Source organism: Monodelphis domestica, chromosome 7 (assembly GCF_027887165.1).
Source record: "Monodelphis domestica isolate mMonDom1 chromosome 7, mMonDom1.pri, whole genome shotgun sequence".
In the NCBI taxonomy this organism is placed as follows: domain Eukaryota; kingdom Metazoa; phylum Chordata; class Mammalia; order Didelphimorphia; family Didelphidae; genus Monodelphis; species Monodelphis domestica.
This window is the reverse complement of record NC_077233.1, coordinates 207500573-207525127: the sequence shown is the minus strand read 5'-3', so window position 1 is coordinate 207525127 and position 24555 is coordinate 207500573. Positions and strand designations below refer to the sequence as shown.

Genomic DNA, 24555 nt, shown 5'->3' with positions numbered 1-24555 from the left:
TCTTGGTGTTTCCAGTACTTAACAGGCTGCTTTGTATATAGAGGGTGCGTAGGAAATGTTTGTTGAATTGGTTTAAATGATCTTTTAGCAATGCTTGCATTTCACTAGATTCTGTAGCCCATGTAAGAGGGGATGGGCTCCTCCTAAAGAGGAAGTCAGTGTAATATCCTGAGGACAATTTGGTGACTTGAATGGGTACATGCAGGTGGCGATAAGGGCCAGAATGTTTGGAAGATTTGACTGATTGCCGTCTGGTCATTGGAAGCCCTCCGGAGTTGAAACAGAGAAGTATCATGGATGACTATCTGGAAGGTATGAATAGAATGGTTGCCTTTCTGTCTTTCTCCAAGCAGGGTCATGAAGAGAAGTCAAGAGAGGGATTCGATAGGGAATACTGAAAATCGCAGGTAGTGGACTGAAACTTTGGAAACCTCCTTTTACAAACCCTTTGGGGCTTTCTCTCCAAGGGACATTTTCCATTTCCTTGTCTTTCAGAAGGAAACAAAATTGAGATCTTTGGGAAGGAAAACACTAAAGGCCTTTCTGCACAAAAGAAGGAACTAAATTGCTGTGAATCTCTTAAGGAAATAAGAATTGACTTTGGACAGAGGCTCAATTCCCAACTCCTTTCATCTCCTCTAATCCCAGAAAGCTTTCACTAAGTCCTGCATTCGTTTTAGGCAAAGGAAAAACCAAGAAAACCTTCAGCTTGGTCATAAAAAAGTCAGAAAAATATAAAGAAACAAGGAAAATAATAAAAGAAAACTGATCAATTGATTGGGAATGGAAATCCCAAGGTATATGAATCATGAGGGCTCATACTAAAGAGGTGACTTCTTTTGATACAGTAACACTTCTGTTATCTAGGCTGTTGTTGAATTGTTTTAGTCATGTCCTACTATTTGGGACCTTTTTTTTGGCAAAGATACTGGAATTGTTTACCATTTCCTTCTCCAGCTTATTTTCCAGATGAGGAAACTGAGGCAAAGAGGGCTTAGTGCCTTGTTTAGGATCACACAGTAAGTGTTTGAAGACAGATTGGAACTCAGGAAGATGAATCTTCCTGACCCCAGGCCTGGCTCTTTATCCACTGTGCCACCTACTTGTCTATTGAATAAGCAAAGGTAGAAACTAAAATTTGCACTTAACTGGCTTACCCCTTAAGTGCTGATGCTTAAAATTCAATCATTTTTTCTTTTTAAAAGTTTCTCAAAATTAAAAAAATTCTCATAATGGTATTTCAGCATAATTGGTTTCCTTAGTAGTTCTATGCATTTTATTATGTACATTTAAAAATATTATTCAGAGAAAGGGTCCATAAGCTTGACCAGACTGTCAACAGTTACTTATCAGCCATTCTAAACAAATTTCTGCTTTAAGATTTAGTGTTAGGGGCAGCTACCTTGGACAGAGACCAAGGCTTGGAGATGGAAAGTCCTGGGTTCAAATTTGACCTTGGACACTTCCTAGCTATAGGACCCTGGGCAAGTTACTTAGCCCCAACTGCCTAGCCCTTACCACTCTTCTGCCTTGGAAATGATATTTAGTATCCAATCTAAACCAGAAGGAAGGGTTAAAAAATGCAGTGTCACCATTAACAAACACAAAATACTGTTCTATAGTAGATTCTAGGATGCCTCACAAGATGCTGTAGCCCTGTCCCTTTGGTACTTCTGCCAGGTTGATTCATGGTTTTTGCAATTGGTGAATCTTCTGCCTGTCTCCTCAATACCTACTGCCACTTTTCAGTGGGCTAGCTTCTGCCTGAAGCTTGTTTAAATCAATAAACTTAATTTTAGACACAGGAAGTCAATAGGCTGGACTTTAGCGGCGACCCCATGCTTCTCTTTATAGAAGTACACTGGCTTTATAACAACTCTTTCTCTTGGCTCAGAGATTTTTTCACTTCTGGGTTTATGATTGTTCAGAATAGCTGAGGTTTCCAAAAACTGACCCTGGGATAAGTGGTACATTACTGATTTTATATTTTCACTATGAAAAATTTTATATTGTATGATTCATTTCAGGTAGAATAATTTGAGTTACTTACAGTGCAAAGTGTTTCAAAAGTTTTTTCAGAGACAAAGGATCCATCAAGGCCAAACAGAAAAATAGATGCATAGGACAGCATTCCCCCAAGAATAATAAGGTTGTTCATGTATGGGCTGGACATCTTTATTAACCTGCCAACAGAAAGAGATAGATAGGGATGGTTCATTCATTCATTCACTCAATACACATTTGCTGAATGCCTGCTGTGTACAATACTGTATACTGTATTAGGCACTTAGGGGAAAAAAGGCAAGATGTGCTTTCTTAGTTGGGAAGATGAGACAAATAGATGAAACAGTTCAGTAATAATGCAAAACTTCAGGAGAAGGCACAGACAATAAGAACCGCAGGACTGCACAGAAGGGGAGATCTCGTCATTGAGATGTGGGGGGACTTTTTTGGTCCTTGAAGGAAAGATTTAGAACCATGGTGATCTCTGTTTCTTTACAGATTTTCCAATAAATAATTTACAGACTTTTGGATAAAAAATTCACTGGATAACAGCAAATAGGAAATAAGAATACTGATTTCCCCCTAGTATGCTGGAAGAAATTATAGACAGTTTAGTCTGTAGATAAAGGCAACTAGGAACAAAAAGAATAGTGTAGTTCTTGTACTGTTTTTGCAAATACTTTTCTAAAGTACTTTAGTTCCTCCCCCCCCCCCCCCACTATTTAGCAGACAAGAAAACTAACAGTTAAGGATGTTAAATGGCTTTGCCAGGTCTGGAACTCAAATCCAGGTCTGTCAGCTTCTGGTATGGTGTGTTTTCTAATAAATATGGCAACAACAATAACTTGTCCAAACTTTCTAACTGAGGGAACTGTCCAAAAAGGGAACAGTATGTTTTACTAGCTTGTGAGATGTCTGTCCATGGAGGTCTTCAAGCAAAGCCTGGATGACCATTTGCTTAGGGTAGGGATGTCAGGGGGTGGGGAGGGTCCCCTTAGCTGGACTCTTTGTCTGAGCTACCTTCTAAAGTTGACATCTAGGACTTGAGTAGAGGATCTCTTTTTATCTTTCATCCAGGATCAAAGCGTTAACAAATTGCTACACTATCAAGACAGCTTTCTCCTTTTCATAGAAGAAGAAGGGAAAATTCACTGTCATTGTCCTAGATTCTCTCTTGGAGTTAGATTTATTCCTGGATCAAGCATTGACTCATTTTCTGGGTTTCAACAGCTCTGGTAGCCTCAGAGATGATGCTTCACTGTGGGGGACACAGTAGCTGCCTCTGCTTGATTCTTGATCATATGGTGTGTTTGTGAGGCTTGTCTTCACATTGGGTTCTAGGCCAGTGCCCTTCAGGGCTACAACATTTATTTAAAGGATGAGGAATGATTCTGACACCTGTCTTTTCTGAAGCTGGTCTTGAATAGCAGAGACTGACCCCCCCTCACCTCTATCCTCTTCTCTCTCAACTCTCCCTCCCTCCCCCCCATCAACCCCAACATGAAGGGAAACTGGATTTAGAGACTCTCCATGGAAACTAAAGCAAAGAACTATATTTAAAAAAAATCTGTAGCCTAAAATGTGGCCTTGTTGTTTGTCATCTAACACTAGCCAGGTTTCCCTAGTGGGCGAGTTTCTCTGTGGGGGAATGTTCTCTGTAATTTGGAGAGGCAGTATGTTACAGTGGAGAGAGTCCTGGGCTGGAAGCCAGGAGGTCTGAATTCTAGTCTTTGTTGTTGTTCAGCCATTTCATTTGTGTTTGACTCTCCGAGACACCATTTGGGGTTTACTTGGCAAAGATACTTGCTGGGAGCCGTCAGGCTACAATGTCTTGACAAGGTCACATGTAGAAGTCAGGAGGTCACAAAGTGGCTCCTTGGCAGGATGGATACACCCACTCAGCCCATTATGTGTGACTTCTATCATCAACATCCCTTACTAATGGAATTGATATGATTATTGTCCTCTTTCTAGTCTTAGGAAAACTAATATGAGAGCAAAATACTTGCACACTTCCCCCAAAATATCACCAAAAGATCAGACTCACAAAACCAAACCCAAAAGAGGGTTAACTTTTGCTTAGGTATATAATTCCTAACAAAAGCTATGCCCAGAAATCCCCTACCCCCATGCACAGAAACAAATTCTCTTTATTACACAGTACATAAATCATCATAGTGAGAGGCTTGCACAATATCCTTTAGTACATTATGCCTCAGTGCCTTGATTTACCAACCAAAACCCATCTCAGAAACTCCCCAGTGAAACTCTGAAAAATGATTAGTTTAATATTAAAACTAGTTGTGCTTCTATTACCCCTTTGATCCCTTGACTTGGCTGCAGTGTTGTTGATTGACTCTAGAACTTCTGATTGATGATCTATTTTTATTAAAAGTAACATATGATTTTCTTTGATTATAAGCTCAAGCACCTCACAGGTGAATGAGAAAACTAACCTATAACTACTCCACTGATGACAAAATCATTTATCTTTTGCAAAACCTTTGTGTGTCTTGTCAGAATCAATAGTTACAATATAAGCATATAGAATGATCACAGAATGTTAATCAAATGATTTGTCAAAAGTTAATGTGTCACTTACCCAATTATCTGCATTTGAACATGTATGCTGAATAATGTAGCTGTATGCCCAAAAGTATGTAATCTTTGGAGTATAAAAATAAACCAAACCTGGGCCTAGTGGAAGCAGTCCATGCCAAGCTTGGCCCCAGGCTGACACACATAGCTGTCTTCCATCACTCATTTACACCTTGCTGCCACACCTGACTAAGGACCCTTGAAGCCATGAGCAAGGCTGGCCCTGAGCTTGCTGCAGATATATATATATATATATATATATATATGCAGATATATATAAATGGTTGTCCATTTCCTTTTCCAGATCATTGTACAGATGAGGAAACTGAGGCCAACATGGTTGAATGACTTGTCCAAAAGTCACACAACTAGTACGTGTGAGGGCAGATTTGACCTCAGGTCTTCCTGACTTCCTGCTTCACACTGTACCATGTTGCTGCCTCTGGATTCCAGTCTTAATCTTCACCAAATTGCTGTGTGACCTTAGACGAGACATTTCTTCATCTGTCATATGTGAAGGTTTGGGAGAGCTGATCCCTAAGGTCATTTCTAGTTCTTACCCAGAAAGATGTATGTGTTCTTTCTCCTTCCAGGTACACTCTCTGGCCCTCTACTATCCTGAAGGAATACCTATTGAATCCTCAGGGTATACCATGCAGAGAAAGACTATAAAGATAATAAAAATAGCCTCTTATATTTCTATTTCTATAGAGCCCTGCTCATGACTCCCCTTGAAGAGAGGTCGTGTAAGTGTGATTATTCCCATTTTACAGATGGGGAGCCTGATGGTCCATCCCAGGCTCTATAAAAGCAGTACATCAGCTTATGGAACATGAGGAGAAAGATGCAAAAGAATGGCTTACTTCTGGTTTCTGTTTTTGATGTTAAAGAAGAGGAAGGCGCTGGCCATGATCATCCCTAGGATGGTGAGGGCCGAGAGAATGCTGTAAAGAGGCAGAGAGATCTCCCGAAGCTGTTCCTGGATGATTGTTTTGTCTTTGGGAGGCTCTGAACCTGAAAGGTCAATGAGAAAAATCAGCTTAAGTGAAACCCACATTGATTTCCTCTGAGAGTTATTTATTATTGTCATTGTGTCGGACACAGGCAAAACAACAACTGTGGCTCTGAATACTGAGGATACTCTCCCAGCCAGATCACAGCCAAGCTGGGAGAGAACTTTCTTGGTCCGTATATGTGCTTTCTTTGTTTCTCTGGTTTTCTTTTGAAAGTTCCCTTCCCTCAGGTTAAAAAAATTCATAACTAACCCTATGGGAGGCTAGCAAGTATTAGTACTGCTCCCTGCCTCCTCTATTCCTTTATGTTTGATGTGCTAGTTGTATGCAAATTCAAAATGAGGCCATTCAATGAATTATATGGCTTAGTGGATTAGGAATTGACCCTGGAGTTAGGAAGCCTGGTGTTCAAATTCTGCCTTTGGTACATACTATCATACAGAGCTTGAGTTAGTGGCCCAATTCCTTAGGCAACTCTGATGCTGTACAATGGAATGGTACAAAGTACTCTGCATTGATGGCGAGCTTTAAAAAATGTTCAGTTCCATATACCAATAAACAAGCCCAAACCAAAGGGCCAGAATGCCTAGGGTGGATATAATATGAGGACTAGGCCATCATTCATTGGCCTTCCGTCCTACAATCCATCCTACAATCTTACTTACCTTCCATCCTACAATCAATACTAAATATTGGTTCCAAGGCAGAAGAGTGGTAAGGGCTAGGCAATGGGAGTTAAGTGACTTGTCCAGGGTTACCCAGCTAGGAAGTATCTGAGGCCAGATTTGAACAGAGGACTTCCCATCTCTAGGCCTGGTTCCCAATCCACTGAACCACCCAACTGCCCCCCCCCCCCCATTGGCCATTTTTGAATGGCTAGTTTGGGTGAAGGTAGGGAGATGCAGGTGACTGATTCTAAAATCTTTGTTTTCTCAAGCTGTTTTAGTCATGTCTCACTCTCTGTGACCCTATTTCGATATTTTCTTGGCAAAGATACTGGAGTGGTTTGCAATTTCCTTCTCCAGCTCATATTATAAAGGAGGAAACTGAGGCAAATTGGGTTAAGTGACTTGCCCAGGGTCACACAGATAGTAATGTTGAAGGCCAGATTTGAATTCATAGAGAAGAGTCTTCCTGACCAGCTCTCTACCCTCTATGTCTCCTAGCTGCCATTCTAAAATTGACCCATGGCCTAATTCCAGGATCCTGGAAGCTGGGTGGAGGTAAGGTCTGTGGTCAGTCATTTGGGAGCAAGTCAGCATTTTGGAGGGTTGCCATTTGGGAGAGAGTTACCATTCAGGCTGGGGAATTAGGAGGGAGGGAGCACAGGTGTGCCCTGGGGTCCTAGTTAGATCATAGGAGATTGCCATGAAAGTTTAGGGCCAGGCTGAATGGGATCTACTGTGTTCCTCAGTGAAAAATAAGATCTCCAGGAAAAAGTCTTTTATTATATATCCTTTACCTCCTGAAGTAATTGCTTTAATGAAGAGTTATAAAAAGGAACTGCTGGTAGCCTTATAAGATTAAAAAGGAAAGAAAGAAAGAAAGAAAGAAAGAAAGAAAGAAAGATTCTCCAGAATGAGCTCTTTTTAGGACTTCCTTCCCTCAAGCTCAGTCACTTCTATATTAAAAAAAAAAGTCATCACTCTCTGGAGGGTTCTGCTTTGCCTTTGTAGAAAGTGGAATAATTTTAAGTTGAAATTCACTAAATGCAGATTGTGAACAATCCCTGGGGTTGTGTGTGTTCTACACTCTGGACTTTTTCTGTGCGTAAAGATATCCCAAGAGTTCTTGGGAGCTGAAGAGCAAAAAAACCCAAAACATATTTTAGATCCTGAAGGGGGAATTGAGACTGAGATCTTGGCTTGGTCATTGACTTTCCTGAAATTTTAATGTTCTTTCAAGGCTGGCCAGTGGCATTGTTTGGAACACTTGGTTTTCCAAAACTTAAGTTGTTTGGAAAAAGGGCTGTGAGGAAGAGAGGGTAGGTGCAAATGATGGATGGTCAGAGTCATAAGGTGCTTGTATCCATGGCAAATGGAGGAAGGCCGTGCTTTTGGTATGCTTGGTGGGCGATGACGCAGCTCGGGTACGCCATGGGGCGGGACACTTTGAAATAAGGCTTTTTAAAAAAATGGGGATTTTTTTATTTTAGAAAAAGTCCATTCTCCCAGCTATGTGTGTTAGGGTGAATGCTGAAATCCTATGGGGGATTCTAATATACTTGTGAGGAGGACATAATTTTTACACCTTGCCCAATGTGGATAAATGTCTGGCTGTGATAGAAGGGGATTTTCTTTGCATGTTTCTCTTAGTACATCCAAAGGTTAAATCCTGTGAATGAAACTAAGTAATATAGCAAAATAGCTTAGATTAAGTAGAAGTTAATCCATTAAATAATACATAAAATAAGTAGCTCAGGGAGCCACAGAAAGAATAACTACAATAATTTGTGTGCACAAAAATAATATGGGTGGTGGGATAGCTAGGAGGCTCAGTGGATAGAGCACGAGGTCTAGAGACAGGAGGTCCCAGGTTCAAATTTGATCTCAGACATTTCCTAGTGTGTGATCCTGGGCAAGTTACTTAACCCTAATTACTTTACCTGTACAGTTCTTCTGCCTTGGAACTGATTCTTAGTATTGATTCTAAGAGGGAAGTTAAGGTTTTTTTTTTTTAAAGAATAATATGAGCAAATAGCCTCCAAATGCTATTTCCTCAAATGCTACTTGGGGAAACAGTGCATTTTGGAGGTGGTTTGTTGAAATTGAGGTTTTACCTTTCTGTCCCATAAAACCTTCTTTATGGAGCATGAACAATTGGTGACTCAGATCTCCCTTCTCTGTTGTCCCCAAATGAGCCATCTCCAGCCAGGCCTTAGCTTAACTTGAGGAAATACTCAGGGGACTAGTATGCTCACTGTCTACAATGCTCTCCAGCTCCCATTGAGCCCCCTGGCATGAGAACAGGCTGCCCCTTGCCTTGACTGAGGCCATGCCCTAAGATGAGCTATCAACTTTCCATGTACATAGTATAAGGGAGATCTCTATCCTCCATGGAAACCCAAGGCACTATGGCAGCTGGTGATGCAGTGAAGAGAGTCAGGATGACCTGAATTCAAATCCAGCCTCATATTTACTAGCTATATAACCTTAGGCAAGTCACTTAACCTCTGTCTACCTACCTCAGTTTCCCTAACTGTAAAATGAGGATCATAGCAGCATCTACCTGTCCGGGCTGTTGTGAGAGTCAAATGAAATAAACTTTGCAAAGCACTTGGCATTGTGCCTGGCACATAATAGGTACAATATTAATGCTTAATCTCTTCTCCCTTCCCTTTCCAAGTGACTTTGGATTATTAGAGATAATTACAAAATGTCACAATATTCTTCCTCTCTTAAATTAAAAAAATAATTTTAAACCCTTACTTTCAGCCTTAGTAGCAACTCTTAAGACAGAAGAGCATGGGCTAGGCAAGACTTGCTCAGGGCCATACAGCTAGGAAGTGTCTGAGGCCAGATTTGAATTCAGGACCTCTTATCTGCAAGCCTGCTGTTCTATTCACTGTGCCACCCAGTTGCCCCCTCTCCATCTGTCCTCTGTTTTTATTTTTTATTTTTATTTTTTAAAATCCTTACCTTCTGCCTTGGAACCAATACTGTGTAAAATCTGAAGGTATCTTCCCTAAGTCTGATTTCTAACTTGGTCATTGAAGAGAACCTTAGTAGTTTGTCTCAAGGACTTATGTATAATGACATTTTGGTTTTTTTGGCCTGAACTTGTGATTTCATCAGTGTAAGAAAGTTATGGTACAGAAACTTCCTTCATGGAAGCAGATCAGCAACTCCATCTGTAATTTATAGTTTTAGAGAGTAGTTTGGGACCAGAGGGTTCAAGTGAATTGGCTGTGGTCAGATATCCAGCATTGTGTCAGAAGTAGGGATCAGAACCCAGGGCTTCCTGATTTCAAAGCCAAACCTTTAACTGTATTGCTCCTCACAATGAGCTAATAAGGCATTTGGTGCAGTGCCTGACACATAGTCGGCACCATATAAATAAATGTTAGCTGATATTATTATTGCTCTTATCCTGTAATCTGTGCCCCTGCAATCCTGGGGATGTTTATACAACATCATACCATTCTTTGATTGAACTTCAAACAACCCATCCTACCTTGAAACCTGATGGTGTCATTGATGATTTCCAACGTGTCAGCCACAGCATTGTATTCACCCACCTTCACTTCACTACTATCTGTAGAAAAAACCACAAGGGTGGATTAGATCAAATTCTCCATTTTAATGTACTTGCTAAAATGTCTTTTTCTACACGCTCTTTCCCCAACAGTCATAGATGGAGCCTAGACCCCTGTTCTCTCCCTATACCTTGAACATAGTCCCATCCACTCAACCCCCAACATTCGTGTACATTATTTCTTTTCTTCAGTTGCTGAATTCCTACCTACTGTAAAAAATTATTTATTAAGTAAGAGTTCATTAAGAAATAGAGCAAGTAGCATAAGTTACTGATAGATGCATAAGAGATTTATAAGCTAGATCTCTTTAAAATTTGAATGGAATCTCAGATGGACTTATGGATAAGAGGGAATTTTCCCAGAGTGCTTTGAGAGACAGTTACCCAACTGACTTTGCACTCTGTGGGCTAACCCTGTCCCAAAAGTAGGTCCTAAGAGCTGCTCTGTGAGATTTGAAAAATCTCAGTGTTTTTATATCAAATATTTACTACAAGATCTGAAAAGTGAAGGAGGTTGTTGGGGAAACATTGGTGAAAGCCCAATAAGGTTTGTTGGGTGAGTGGAGAAGGCTGTGGCGATTCAAGCTGTTTGTTCATCTATATACAGCAAAGAGAGAGAGACCTAACATTTCTCTTGTGTATGATTTAGATAAGATAGATAGATTAAGGTTTTGGGGGATTTAGATAGAATAGGAAGAGAAGTAGCCTCAACTCTGTTGGGGAAGGAGATCCTTGAGGATCACATTTAGGTGATTGAAGTAAGAAATTTTAGCTTAGGAACTTGTATATCATAAGAGTTTCTTTTCCACTAGTTTCCTTTTACTATCCCTTTTCTTGTTTTTTTTTTTAACCATAATTAAAAAAAAATATTTTTACATAACTGGCTGAGCCGGAATTCTTAGGTTGATCTGAGAAGCCATTTTCTCTGTCAGATCCAACAGCCTGTCCACATAGGACAGAATTATTGGTATTACCATCCTATACCAATAATCAATAAGGGTTAAGAAATCCTTATGACAATACAAAGATACTTGCTCCTTTGAAGGGAAGCTATGGCAAATCTGGACAGTATACTAAAAGGCAAGGCATCATTTTGCTGACAATGAATAGTCAGTGACATTGTTTTTATTTCCAGTAGCAATGTATGGCTGTGAGAGTTGAACTACAAGGAAAGGTGAACACTGTAGAACTGATGCTCTAGAACTGGGGTCCTGGAGTGGACACAACATGACTCATTGGAAAAGACTGATATTGGGAAAGATTGGAGACAAAAGGAGATGGGGATGACCCTGGAGGGAATGGGTAGATAGTGTCATGGAATCAATGACCTTGCACTTAGATGAACTTTGAGAGATTGAGGAGAATGGAAGAACCTGACATACTATGGTCCATGGAGTCACTGGGTTGGATATAATTGAATGACTGAACAATAGCAAAGCCATTTTCTTCAGTGAGTCATCCCAGATTTCCTGTCAGTAACTATCTTTCCCTTGGATTTTCACCTAGCACTTTGTATGATTTAGTTCACATAGCATATATTTCATACCTGGAGTCAGGAGACCTGGGTTCAAGACCCATTTCCCACACTTATTTGCTGTGTGACCATAGGCCAGTCACAACTTCTCTGTTCCTCAATTTTTTAAAAACCCTTAACTTCCATCTTAGAATCAATATTGTGTATTGGTTCTAAGACAGAAGAGCAGTAAGGGTGAGGCAATGGGAGTTAAGTGACTTGCCCAAGGTCACATAGCTAGGAAGTGTCTGAGGCCAGATTTGAATCTAGGACCTCCCATCTCTGGGCCTGGCTCTCAATCCACTGAACTACCCAGCTGCTTCCTGTTCCTCAATTTTTCACAACTATAACTTGCTACTAATATAATTTGAATTACCTATGGAGTAATTGCTTTATCAATGGGGAAATTGTTTTTAAAACTCAAACACTATTTAAATGTGAGTTATCATTATTATTACTGTTATTCTTATTAAAATGCTGAATTTGATATTTAATTATAGGAATAGACTATCAGCCTGTTCTCTCAGTATATAGATCTTAGAAGGACACTGCATATGGACAGTAAGCTTGTCCCAGAATTTATTAGGAGATGGCATTTAGCAAATCACATGGTGTTTTCACCTCTGCAACCTGCTGAAATAAACAAAAAACCTTATTCTTTTTAATATCAACATATTACCAGTGTTTTACATATATGAACTCTATAATCCATTAATCTCCTTTTGGAAAAAATAATTAAGTTGTATCTTTCTATCAACAAAAGTCCTCCTTTTCTTTCCTTCCATTCTTTACTCTTCTTTCTCCACTGAGAAAACATGAAGAATAAAACTCTCCTCACAGACATGGATAGTCAAATAAGACAAATTCCCAAAATTTCCTAAAAAAAAAATCCAATCTGTGCTTCAAGTCCATTATCTCTCTATCAGGAAAGGTCCCGTGTGTTTCATCATGAGTCCTCTGAAATCATGATTGGTCATGGTAATGAACTCTTTCAAAGTGGTTTGTCTTTTAAATATTGTTGTTATTGTAGTAATGATGGACCTTCATTTCTTCACTTATAAAACAAAAGGGTTGGACTAGATGCTCCCTAGTATCTGTGCTAGCTCTTACCATCAATCTTGTAGTGAATATTGTTACTGTTATCTCTGAAGGGTCTAACTTCCCCATGAGCAATAAAGAAACATATAGACTACAATGTATTACCAATGACGATTTGTATTCAACAAGTAGAAGAAAGAGTATCATCCAGGATATGCATGATCAGAAGAAGTGGGTTTGCCATGCAATGAGTGCAAGGTGGTAACAGATGGATGACTTCAGTGCTACTCTGATAAAAGACCTGGAGGATATAGTCTCTGCCATACTGGGTGGATTCTCGATGGAGGAGAAGGCTCAAGTCTACCCTGTTCATTCCTGCTGAAGTGATTTTCCTTACTGACTCATAATCAACTCCATTGGGTATCTAATGTCTTTAGGATAAAAAATAAACTCCTCTGTTTCCTTTCAGCTTCATTGGACATTAATCCATCTCCCACATTTTGTAATGCAGCCAGGCTGGTCTCTTGCTTCTCCACAGATGGCATTACATTTTGTATTTCCACACATTTGTGCTGGCTATTCCCATATACCTGGAATTTGCTCGTCTTCATAGAACTTTTCTCTTTCTTCATCAGTACCTTTTTCTTTTCTCCCCCCCCTCAAATCCTAACCTTCTGTCTTAGAATCAACCCTGTACATTAGTTCCAAGAAAGAAAAGCAGTAAGTGATTTGCCCAGGGTCACATAGCTAGAAGTGTCTGAGGTCAGATTTGAAACCAGGACATCCCATCTCTAGACCTGGCTTTCAAGCACTGACCCACCCAGCTGCCCCTCCATCAGTACCAATTTTTATGTGGAACCTTGCCCAATCCCTCCCTTTACAGTGCCTTCTCTCTTAAATTGACTTATATTTAACTATTTTGTATTTATTTGAATTTATTTCCACATTAATTATACATATTCTTATAGATATACTTATTGTCTTCCTCATTTGAGTGTACATTCCTTGTGTGGAGATTATATTGTTCACCTAGCGCAATACTTGGCACACAATAAGCACTTTAAAATATTTTTAAAGTTTAAATTCTGAACTTAAATATAAAAAGGAACATTTCCATATATGCAGAAGAGCAAAAAGGAATATTGTGCATGAACCTATGAATCTCTTAAATACTGCTTGCTTTAAAAAAAGATAGATAATAAATTTAATTGATTACTGACAAAACTTTCCTGCTTGTCTGTGTTTTCTTGTGTTTTTTTTCCTTCTGTTTTCTTCTGTATGTTTAAAAAATATGTTACAGTGATCTTCTCCTTTGGGGAGAATTGCCACTGCTATGTCCCTTTCACCCCTTCTGCATCCTCTAATAATAAACAGAGAAAAAACCCTTGCAGGGTCAAGTGAAACCTATACAGTGGCTATGTCCACAAATGAGTCTCTTTCGGAACTTTGAATCCATTGCCTCTCTGTTGGGAGGTGAGTCACATGTTTTCTTCAAGGTTCTCTTTGGATATGGCAGTTAAATAATAGATGATTAGTAAATTATCACTGATCGACTGAAGAATTAGATGGGACAAGGAGAGGGGGAAACTTGATTTAAGCCATTAGAGGATGTAAGCAATCTAAGGAGACCATGGATTCATCGAAATACTGATGTACCCAATGACTATGTGTCTTATTCCCCTTTTAGACTGTAAAGATCCACAAAGTCAGAGATGGTCTTATTGAAACTGTGTGTTTTCCTCAGCCCCTAACAGCAAGCTTTATACACAGTATTTTTCCCCCCATAAGCCCTTGCTTTTTGTCAGTAACAACTCTAAGACAGAAGGCAAGGGCTAGGCAAATGGGGTTAAGTGACTTGCCCAGGGTCACACAGCTAGGATGTATCTGAGGCCATATTTGAACCCAGGTTCTCCTGATTTCAGGCCTGGTGCTCTATCCACTGTGCTACCTAGCTGCCCCTATTAGATGGTTTAAAGATGGTATAAAAGGTCTTTCAGGGTGATTTAAATGCATTGACTTTTACTAAAATTCAGCTGATCTGTGTTTTCTTAAAACATTTTGGAAAACTTCATGAAACAAACTCTAGGAATGCATACTTTTGACTCTTTGCTCCTTTGACTTTTAGGAGGGAAGCAAAACCTGTCAACAGCTTCCTTCTCATAGAGAGATTCCATGTCTTTTGGTGAATGCTATAGGATGCTGGCCTGCTGTTATGCTATGCTGTCTCTAAATGTCACATTAGCAAAACCCAGTGGTAATCTCTGTGCTATAGAATTCTCACATTGGACTTTTAAAGGGCTAATGTGAAAGGAAAGGTTGAACTCCTACTGCTCTGTGTAGGAAGCCTTTATTTATTTATTTTGGTGCCAGGGCAAACATGAAATATGCAGAATAGCTCAGAATAACCAGAAACCAGAAGTGGGATACTGCTTGCTACTATCCTACCAATTTACTGAGTGACATCCCATCCAGGTGTCTCTTGTGCCTCTCTCATCATAGCATGGTGACTCACACATCCCCACAGCTCCTGGACTGTCAAACCACAGTATTACTGAATAAATGGTGGGGAAGGGGTGGGTAAGTGGAACAGTGGAGAGAGTGCTATGCTGGACCTGGAGTCAGGAAGATCTGCGTTCAAATCTGACCTCAGATACTTACTAGCTGTGTGACCTTTGGGCAAGTCATTTAATCTTGTTTGCCTCATTTTCCTTATCTGTAAGCTGAAGAAGGAAATGGTGAACCTCTGCAGTATCTTTGCCAAGAAAACCCTAAAAGTGGTCACAAAGAGTTGGACATGACTGAAATAACTGAACAACAAACAACAAGGCTATACCTGACAGCTTCCTTGTAAACCAAACTTAAGGATAAAACAATAAAGAAAAGGCAAGAGGCACCTCCACCTGCAATCTCTGGGAAGAGGTTATTTCTATATAATTTGCCCTAATGACTCTCCTGGCACAATTCCTAAGCACTCTCCCCCTAGGATTCACTTCTTCATTATCTCTATCTCCTAGACTTCCTACTTTCCTTTGAGACTCAGATCAAGCATCATCTTTTGCGATGCTTCCTCTACCCCAGCCCATCCACTGGCCCAGATACCCTCCTGAGGCCAGGGGCCCAGTAGGAGCAGGCAGGCACTACAAGGAATCTTTCCCTCCACCCTTTCTGTCAATACCTCCTTCTCCTTCACTTTATCCCCATCCCTGTGGGGCAGAGCCAATAGGTCCTGCCCTACTCTGACCCTTAGACTCACTGTTCCTTTCTAAACATTGGGCAGCTTTACCTGCTTCCAGCATACCCTACCTGGAGGGTAAAGCCATTTATGGATGAACAAAGAATGAAGAACTACAATCCTTGAGGACCATGGCCCTTTACCATCAGTAATGTTATCATGCATGCCCTCCTAAACCCTGGGCATTGCCTTCTACCCAACTGATACAACTTAAGGACTCTAGCTCAAACCCCAAGTAGCATAGTATAGGTGAAAGAAAGTATTGGATATGTAGTCAAAACATAAATAATTTTCATAAAATGTTTTTGACTATGCCTGTTCCCCATTTGAATCTCCTTTCCCCCCATTACCTATTGAATCACCCTGCCAGATGATTTTTAGGAGCTCTGGTCTTTCCAACTGGCCTGTGGGCAAATCCTTCTCTCTCTATATATATATCTCATCTCCTCCAATTAGAATGTGAACTCCTTGAGAGGAGGAATTGCCTTATTTTTCTATTTGTAGTCCTAACAATTAGCATAGTTTTTACTACAAAGTAAGTGCTTAATAAATTGATTTTTTATGACCTTAGACACTTCCTGGCTGTGTGATCCTGGGCAAGTCACTAAACCCCAATTACCAAGCCCTTACTGCTCTTCTTCCTTAGAACCAATACCTCATATGGATTCTAAGACAGAAGGTAAAGCTTTAAGAAATGCTTTTTCAGTCACTCATTCAAGTTTTTATTGACCATCCAGATACTAGTGCTTTCCTCTTCCAAATCTCCTTGTGTTCATATATATATATATACATATACATATGTATGTTTGTGTGTGTGTGTATTGTTGTCCTAATTAGGATGTAAACTCCTTGAGGGTAGGATGTGTTTTTATTATTTTATTTGGCCTTCATACTCCAAATGCTTAAAACAGTGTCTGGAATATAGTGGTGCTTAATAAAAGACATAGTGGTGTTTAATAAGTGCTTTTTGATTGATTGATTTAAGCAGGAATAGCTAACTGAATCAGCTCCATCATGAATCTTCTATACTGAAATGAAACTCTGAAGGACTCCAAAGTCTATTCCCAGTAGGGAGCTCCAATCCTATATTCCCAACTGCCTGACCTTCCTAGATATTCCATCAACACTTCAAACGCAGCATGTCTGAAATGGAACTTATCTGCCTCCCCAAAGTGGTTCCCTCTTCTATCTTTCCTATTCATATTAATGGTACTAATTCTCCTAATTATTCTCCTATTCATTTTCCTAATCATTCATTTAAAAATACTTCAAGTGGTCCATTACTCCTAAAGGTTAGGGGTTAATGATCACTACCGCAGGTATCCCAGAGAGAAGAGAAAAAGGCTCAAGGGCACAGCTGTCACTGACCTTATGAAAAAGAATATCAGTGCTGAAACCCCCAATGCCTTAGTATAGGGGAAACTATTAGACATGAAATCAAACCATAAATCATTTTCATAAGTTCTTTTGACCATGTTCCTCTCTCATTTGAATCTTATTTTCCCCCATTATCTACTAAATTGTAGGACAGCTGGGGACATTTAGACTTGTTAAAGTGGGAGAATAGAGGTAGCTAGGTGGCACAGTGGATACAGCACCGGGCCTGGAGTCTTGAAGATCCATCTTCCTGAGTTCAAATCTGGCTGACACTTACTCGCTGTGTGATGCTGGGCAAGCCATGTAACCCTGTTTATCTTTGTTTCCTCATATGTAAAATGAGCTGGAGAAGGAAATGAGAAGCTGCTGTAATATCTTTGCCAAGAAAACCCCAAAAGGGGTCACAAAGAGTCGGACATAACTGACCATTGGCTGAAAAGTGGAAGAATATGAGTATTTGGGCTGATTGGACGAAGCAAAGCCTTGGTAGAAGTAGTGGGAACAAAAACAACTCACCTTTATGTAATATTTTATGTTTCATAAGGCACTTTCCTCATAACAACACTGTGAAGTAGTGGGAGCATTATTATCAGTATGCTATAAACAGAAATTCTATAATTTATAAAGCTCACAGAGGTTTGCCTGTGATCCTACAGTTATTAAATGTCAGAGTTGGGACTCAAACCCAGGTCTCTTACTTCAAGCCATGATCTTTCTATTGCTAAAGGCACTTGGGTTGGGGAAAGGGAAATTTTATTTGGCTCTCCTCTTCTCCTCTCACTGAGCATTTCTGTGAGGGAGGTGAAATGGCAATAGAATTTTCAGGAACAGGGATAACTGGGGGTTAGTGGGAGATTGTCCATGGGGAGAAACTGAGATGACCAAAGATGCCCAGGAATGAAAGGAGGAGGGTAAAGGATGCTGTGTTTTCATTTCTTTGGCAGTGGCCACCTCTGTTTCTCTCTGCCCCCCCCCCCCCCATCTTTCTCTCATATCTTCTCTCTTGTTTCTTTTCTGTCATCTCCTTTTCTCCTCTTTTCTTCACCTTTTCCCTTCTTTCTGAGTTTCTCTATCTTCTTTTTTCCTTTTCTTCTTCCTCTCATTTCTCTCACTCTTTTATCTCCTCTTCCATCTCTTATCCCTCTCTTCTTTATTCACTCCCTTTTCCTTTTTCTCTTCTTCCTTTTCTCTAACTCTTTCTTTCTTTCTTTCTTTCTTTCTTTCTTTCTTTCTTTCTTTCTTTCTTTCTTTCTTTCTTTCTTTCTTTCTTTCTTTCTTTCTTCCTTCCTTCCTTCCTTCCTTCCTTCCTTCCTTCCTTTCTTTCTTTCTTTCTTTCTTTCTTTCTTTCTTTCTTTCTTTCTTTCTTTCTTTCTTTCTTTCTTTCTTTCTTTCTTTCTTTCTTTCTTTCTTTCTTTCTTTCTTTCTTTCTTTCTTTCTTTCTTTCTTTCTTTCTTTCTTTCTTTCTTTCTTTCTTTCTTTCTTCTTTTTCATTTCCCTCTCATCTTTCCTCCCTTTGTTCCCTCTCTTCTTTTTTCTTCCTTTCTCCCCCCTTTATTCCTTTTTCCTTGTGTCTCCTCTTTTCTCTCTTTCCTTTACTTCTTATACTTCCTCTCATTTTTCTCTTCATTCCATCTCCCTTCCTCTTCTCATTTTCTTCCTTCTCCCTCCCTTCTCTCCTTCCATTTACAAATCAGGAAATTGGGCTCATTATATTCTTTGAACCACATACCCTACTTTCTTTGGGCAAGTGAGTTCTTAACAAGCTTCTAAAAAGAATCCCATTTTATTCTTTAAATGGCTCCTTGATAACTGACCCCTTCTCTCTGCCAATTTACTTCAGCTGCTTGTTTTAAAACTGATCTCACTAAATTCAGTATGGGAGAAAATAGATGAGTGAAATAATTTGTGAGAGCAGTCATCTTAAGAGGAAGCTTCAGAATGTATTCCTCTTAAGTTCCTCATATCCAAGCCGTAGATTTCTCGTCTATAATGCATTTTGCTAAAATATTTCTGCATGGAATGAAAACAAATACTGTACAGTAGCAGATGCCATTGGGCAACTGGGTGGTGCAGAGGATAGAGTATTGGGACTGGAGTCAGGAAGACTCATCATCTTGAATACAAATCTGGTCTCAGACACTTACTAGTTGTGTGATCTTGGGCAAGCCATTTAACCCTGTTTGCCTCTAAAATGAGCTAGAGAAATTGGAAGTATGTTCTGCATGATATTACATGTATAATCCAGATCAAATTGCTTACAACCTCTGAGAGCAGGGAGGGAGGGGAGGAAGGGATACAGTCTGGATATTGTAATTTTGGAAAATGTATGTTGAAAATTGTTATTACATGTAATTTGGAGAATAAAATATCTTTGAGTAAAAAATAAAATGGAGAAGGAAATGGCAAACCATTATAGTGTCATTCTTTTCCAAATAAACCCCAAATGGGGTCACAAAGAGTTGGACATGGTTGAAAAGAGAGGTCATAGGATGTTAAGCATGTTGATGCTTAGAGAGCACCTAGTCCAAAATCTTCATTTGTTAGATTAGGAAACTAAGGAGTTTAGCTGGTAAGAGACGGAGGATATGAATTCAGAGTATCTAGCTACAAGTCTGCCATTCTTGCCAGTAAATGTTGCTTGCCCTTTGTTTTTCTGCAAGTCAACTAAGCTGAGGACAGTGAAAGTCCTCTTTCCCCTCAAAGTATAGAGTTCTGGTCAATTGGCAAATGCTTTATTTCTAGGAGTCGAATACATCAAGAACTTTAAAACAATTTCAGGTATTTAATTGAAGGAAGGAGAAAGGTAGAAAAGGGAAGAGAGAGGGAGTAAAGGGAGGAAGGAAGAGGGGAAAGCAAAAGAAAAGAGAGGGAAAAACAAAGTGGGGAGAAGAAAGAGGAGAGCAGGAAGAGAGAGAGAAGAAAAAAAGGGAAAAGAAGGAGAGAGGAGGGATAATGTAGAAAAAGTCCAGTCCCTAAATGGCCTTTGACTGTAAGTGTAGCACTTCACTTGATTGGGAAATTGATGTATTTTCAGTCACTTTAAGGCTATGGCATTTTGTTCCTCTGAGGCAGGAAGTACATATAACTGGGACAGACACTACAAATGGACAGTGAACCAGGCCCACAACTGAACAAGAAGAGAGTGGGCTGAATTGCCTTTGGGAAATTATTGAGTGCTTTTTAGCAACCCCAAGTGTCTTGCTGAAACAAAGGCCCAACTTTTTGAACACTAACATTCTCCTGCTGATGGTGTATGGTTGTGAGTCATGGAATAAATTCCACAGTCTATGAAGACCTGAAGGTGAACATTACACCCACCAGACTTCTTTCCATTGCCTTTTAGATGATCCTCAATTTCAATTCTTTAGAGACTGCAGTGTTACATGACTATAATATCACTGAAAAAATATTGGTATTAAAAAACTAGGCTTTTCTTTCAAAGAGATAGTCAGACCTGGTAAAAGTTGTAGATGGTTTCCCAAAGGCAATCAGCCCCATTCTTTTGGTCAGTTATGGGTCATTTTCCTTTCACAGTATTTGGCCAATAAATTAATCCATGGATATTTATTTTTGTTGTTCAAGACATTTCAGTTGTGTCATACTCTTTGTGACCCCATTTTGGGGTTTTCTTGACAAAGATCCTGGAGTAGCTTGCCTTTTCCTTTTCCAGCTCATTTTATAGATAAGGAACTGAGGAAACAGGGTTAAATGACTTGCCCAGGGTCACATAACTACTTTTGAATAACTACTGAGGCTACTTTTGAACTCATGAAGATGAGTTTTCCTGATCCCAAGTCCAGTGCTCTGTCCATTGTGCCATCTAGCTGTTAAGAATAGTTACTAAGCACCTTATACTGGCCAGTCACTCTACTAGATACATACTTAGGGATGGATTGTAGAAGTAGGCCTGGACATGGGCCAAGCCAAAGTGGTACCTTAGTAGCAGCAAAAGCTGAAACTATACTAAGAATCCTCTCTGACTAACTGCCTGGACAATAGACATTCTTTTATCCTCTTGGGTCTTCCTGTGTGAATTATTAGGCTAACCTCCTTGGAGTCATTATGGATCTCATTTAAGAGGTCCTGAAATATTATTAGGATTTGATGCAATCAACAAAAGATCATCTATAAAAGGAAATATCTGGATGACCTTATATATCTGGAAAATTTCTCCTTGACTCCTGTGCTTTTTCTACTCTACAACAGTGCTAACAGTGCTACTTCTCTTGAGCATACAAGGTCTCTCTCCACTCCAGCTATCAAAGTAATTTCCCTAAAGCACAAGTCTGACCATGCCAACTCTACCCTTCCCCCAACCATTTAATAAACTTCAGTAGCTCCCTATTGCCTCTAGGATTAAATGTAAAACCTTCTGGTTGATGTTTAAACCTTTCATAATCTTGCCCTTTCCAATCTTTTCCAGTCTTCTTACACCTTACTCTCTGCCACATATTCTATAATCCAATGGCATGGTGACCTTATTGTTCTTTGAACATGACACTCCATTTCCCTCCTTACCCAATTTTTAAGGACCATCTCACAAGCTTGGAATTCTCTCCCTGTTCACCTCAACTTCCCAGGCTTTCTTCAAGAATCAACTCAAATTTCACAGGAGAACATTGGTTGGGTACCATTTCTGATTACCTGGACAATCTTAGGTAGATCAGATCACTTCTCTGGGTCTTGGATCCTCATCCCGATCAATCAGTCAGTCAATCAAAACAATTTATTAATCATCAGCTCTGGTCTAGGCACTATGCTAGACTCTGGGTACCCCAATTCATAAGTGGCAATAGTTCTTCCCTCAAGGAACATATAATGTAGCTGGGAGAAGATATACATATGTGGGCACATATAAAAGAGATACTTTGGGAGAGAAAGAATTATCAGTTGGAGAGAATCACACAAGGTCTCATGTAGAAGATGATGGCTGAGCCAATCCTTGAAGGAAAGGAGGGACAGTGAGATACAGAGGGGAGAAGAGGATATATTCTAGGAATAAAGAATTCAGTGAAAGAATACAAAGGCAGAAGGTGGGGTACTGTGTATTAGAAATAGCAAGAAGGTCAATTAAGTTCAGCCTCAATATATACAGAGGGAAGTTATGAACAATGGCCCTGAAAAGGTAGGTTGGGGTCTTATTGCCAAGCCAAATAGGTAATAGGGAGTGACTGGAGGTTATTGGATAGAGAAGTGATAGTCAGATTTGTGTTTTAGGAAAATAATTTTGGTGCCTATGTGAAGGGGAGATTGGAAAGAGGAGATCCCTGAGGCAAGAAGAAGAATTGGAAGGCTGTAAAGATAGTCAAGGCAAAAAGTGATGAGGACCTCAAGTAAGGTTATGGCTGTGTGAATGGAGAGAAGGAATCATATGCTATACAACCTGTAGGAGTAAAGATGACAACTTTTGACAAATATTTGAATACATGATGTAACTTTATTCAGTCATCTCAGTCATGTCTGACTCTTTATGATCCCATTTTTTTTTTTGTGGCAGAGATACTGGAGGAGTTTGCCATTTCCTTCTACAGCTCATTTTACAGATGAGGAAACCAAGACAAACAGGGTACAAACCCAGAAGTGGTATGGCTGGATCAAAGGGCAGGCAGTCTTTTAAAGCCCCTTGGGCATGATTCTATATTGCCTTCCAGAATGGTTGGATCAATTCACAACTCCACCAGCAATGCATTAGTATCCCAATTTTGCCATATTCCCTCCAACATTTATCATTGTCCTTTGCTGCTATATTGGTCAATCTGCCAGGTGTAAGGTAGTAGTTCAGAATTGTTTTTATTTGAATTTCTCAAATCAGGAGGGATTTAGAACACTTTTTTTCATGTGGTTATTGATAGTTTCAATTTCTTCATCTGAGAATTGCCTATTCATATCCCTTGACCATTTGTCAATTGGGGAACCCTATAAATTCTTGATAACATAGTTCCTGGCACATCATAGGTGCTTAGTAAATGCTTACTGACTGAAAACAGACAGCAGCCATATATCAGGGCAGTCATCAGGTGAGTCCAAATCAGAATTCAAGGGAGCATAAGCCACAGGCCAGGCTAGGCTGTGAGCCAGGGTATATTGGGAAATTAAAACCCAAGTGACAGACATAGAAATGGATGCCAGGAGCTAGAGAGACTATTTCAAGCAAAGGAGTAGGGAGAATATTGGGAACATCTGGCAAAATGACCCCATCAGACTCCATTTGACATTTCATGACCATCCCAAACCTATTCTGATATCTTAGCATGGTTGTGGCTCAATGTACTTTCTGTGCTAAAGAGCTGTTGGGCTCTGATTGTTGGGTGTCCACATGACACATGGAATTTGCAAAGGGAACTGGCAGCAACATCTATGAAGATGTGGGGTGATTCCTTCTTGCCAAAGCTAACCTCTTCTGGTGCCCTTGACTCTGTCCTCTCTTATCTCATCTGGCACTTGTTTCATTAATCATCCTCCCTCTTGCCTCTTCAATCTTCCCTTTCATATTGATTCCTTTATCCTGTCTATAAACAAGCCTTGTTCAGATCTCTCTCCTATGTTAAAACTACCTCCATTTGATCCTGTAATTCTTTAACTGTTGTCTTCTCTCTTTCTTAAAAAAAAAACCCAAACACCTTACTTTCTGCCTTCATAATAACTCTAAGGCAGAAGGGCAATGGCTAGGCAAATGGGGTTAAATGACTTGTTCAGGGTCACATAGATAGGGATTTCTGAGACCAAATTTGAACTTAGGTCCTCCAACTCCAGGCCTGGTGGTCCTACCCTGAGCTACCTAGCTGCCTCTGTTATCCAATCTTTCTCCACACCTTAATCATAAGCTTCTAGAAGATATAGTCTATAGTCATTACCTCCCTGGCTTTACCAACCATTTGCTTTTCAAACCTGTGCAACATAGCTCCTTTCCCCTCACATCACTGAAACCGATTTCCCCAAATTCAACAGTAATCCTGAATTGCCAGATCCAATGATCTCTTCTCAATTTTTATCTTTTTCTGAAGTATCTGACCCTGTGGACCAACCAATAATCCAATCAATCCACAAACATTTATTGAGCATTTATGTGCACTGTGCTAGGTTGTTAGGGATATAAAAAAAAGTGAAATAATTCCTTCTTTCAAGAAGCTTCTATTTGATTAAGATTAATAAGATATACACATATAAATAAATACAAAATATTTTTTTGGATTTGTTTTCTGTCCATGACTTTATTAGTATAGGGAACTCCCAAGTGGCAAGATTCCCTTTAGCAATGAATATCAACAATTTATTTATAACTTAAAATTTGAAGAGTGGCTTATGAGCATAGAGAGGATAACTTTCCTAGAGTCCCACAGTCAATAGGGTTCAGAAAGTTAAACCCAGGTCTTTGTGACTCTATAACTGGTCCACTACCCATTATGCCATGCTGCCTCTTATATACTTAAAATTAAAAAATAATTTTTTCCAATTACTTGTAAAATAATTTTAAACCCTTTTTTTTTTTTACAATTTTGAATTCCATATTCTCTTTCTCCCTCCCT

The 24555-nt window shown here is 39.6% G+C and overlaps 1 protein-coding gene across 1 annotated transcript in view; it reads right to left on the bottom strand.

Moving 5' to 3' along the window:
• Window positions 1-24555, bottom strand: part of GABBR2 (gamma-aminobutyric acid type B receptor subunit 2) — a 737774-nt gene that overhangs the window by 66948 nt on the left and 646271 nt on the right. Inside the window, exons 9-11 of the mRNA XM_056806338.1 lie at window positions 9789-9869; window positions 5466-5616; window positions 2051-2183 (exon numbers count right to left, since the gene is read on the bottom strand). Of these exons, the coding sequence (XP_056662316.1) occupies window positions 2051-2183; window positions 5466-5616; window positions 9789-9869 (365 nt within the window). The remainder of the gene's footprint in view (window positions 1-2050; window positions 2184-5465; window positions 5617-9788; window positions 9870-24555) is intronic.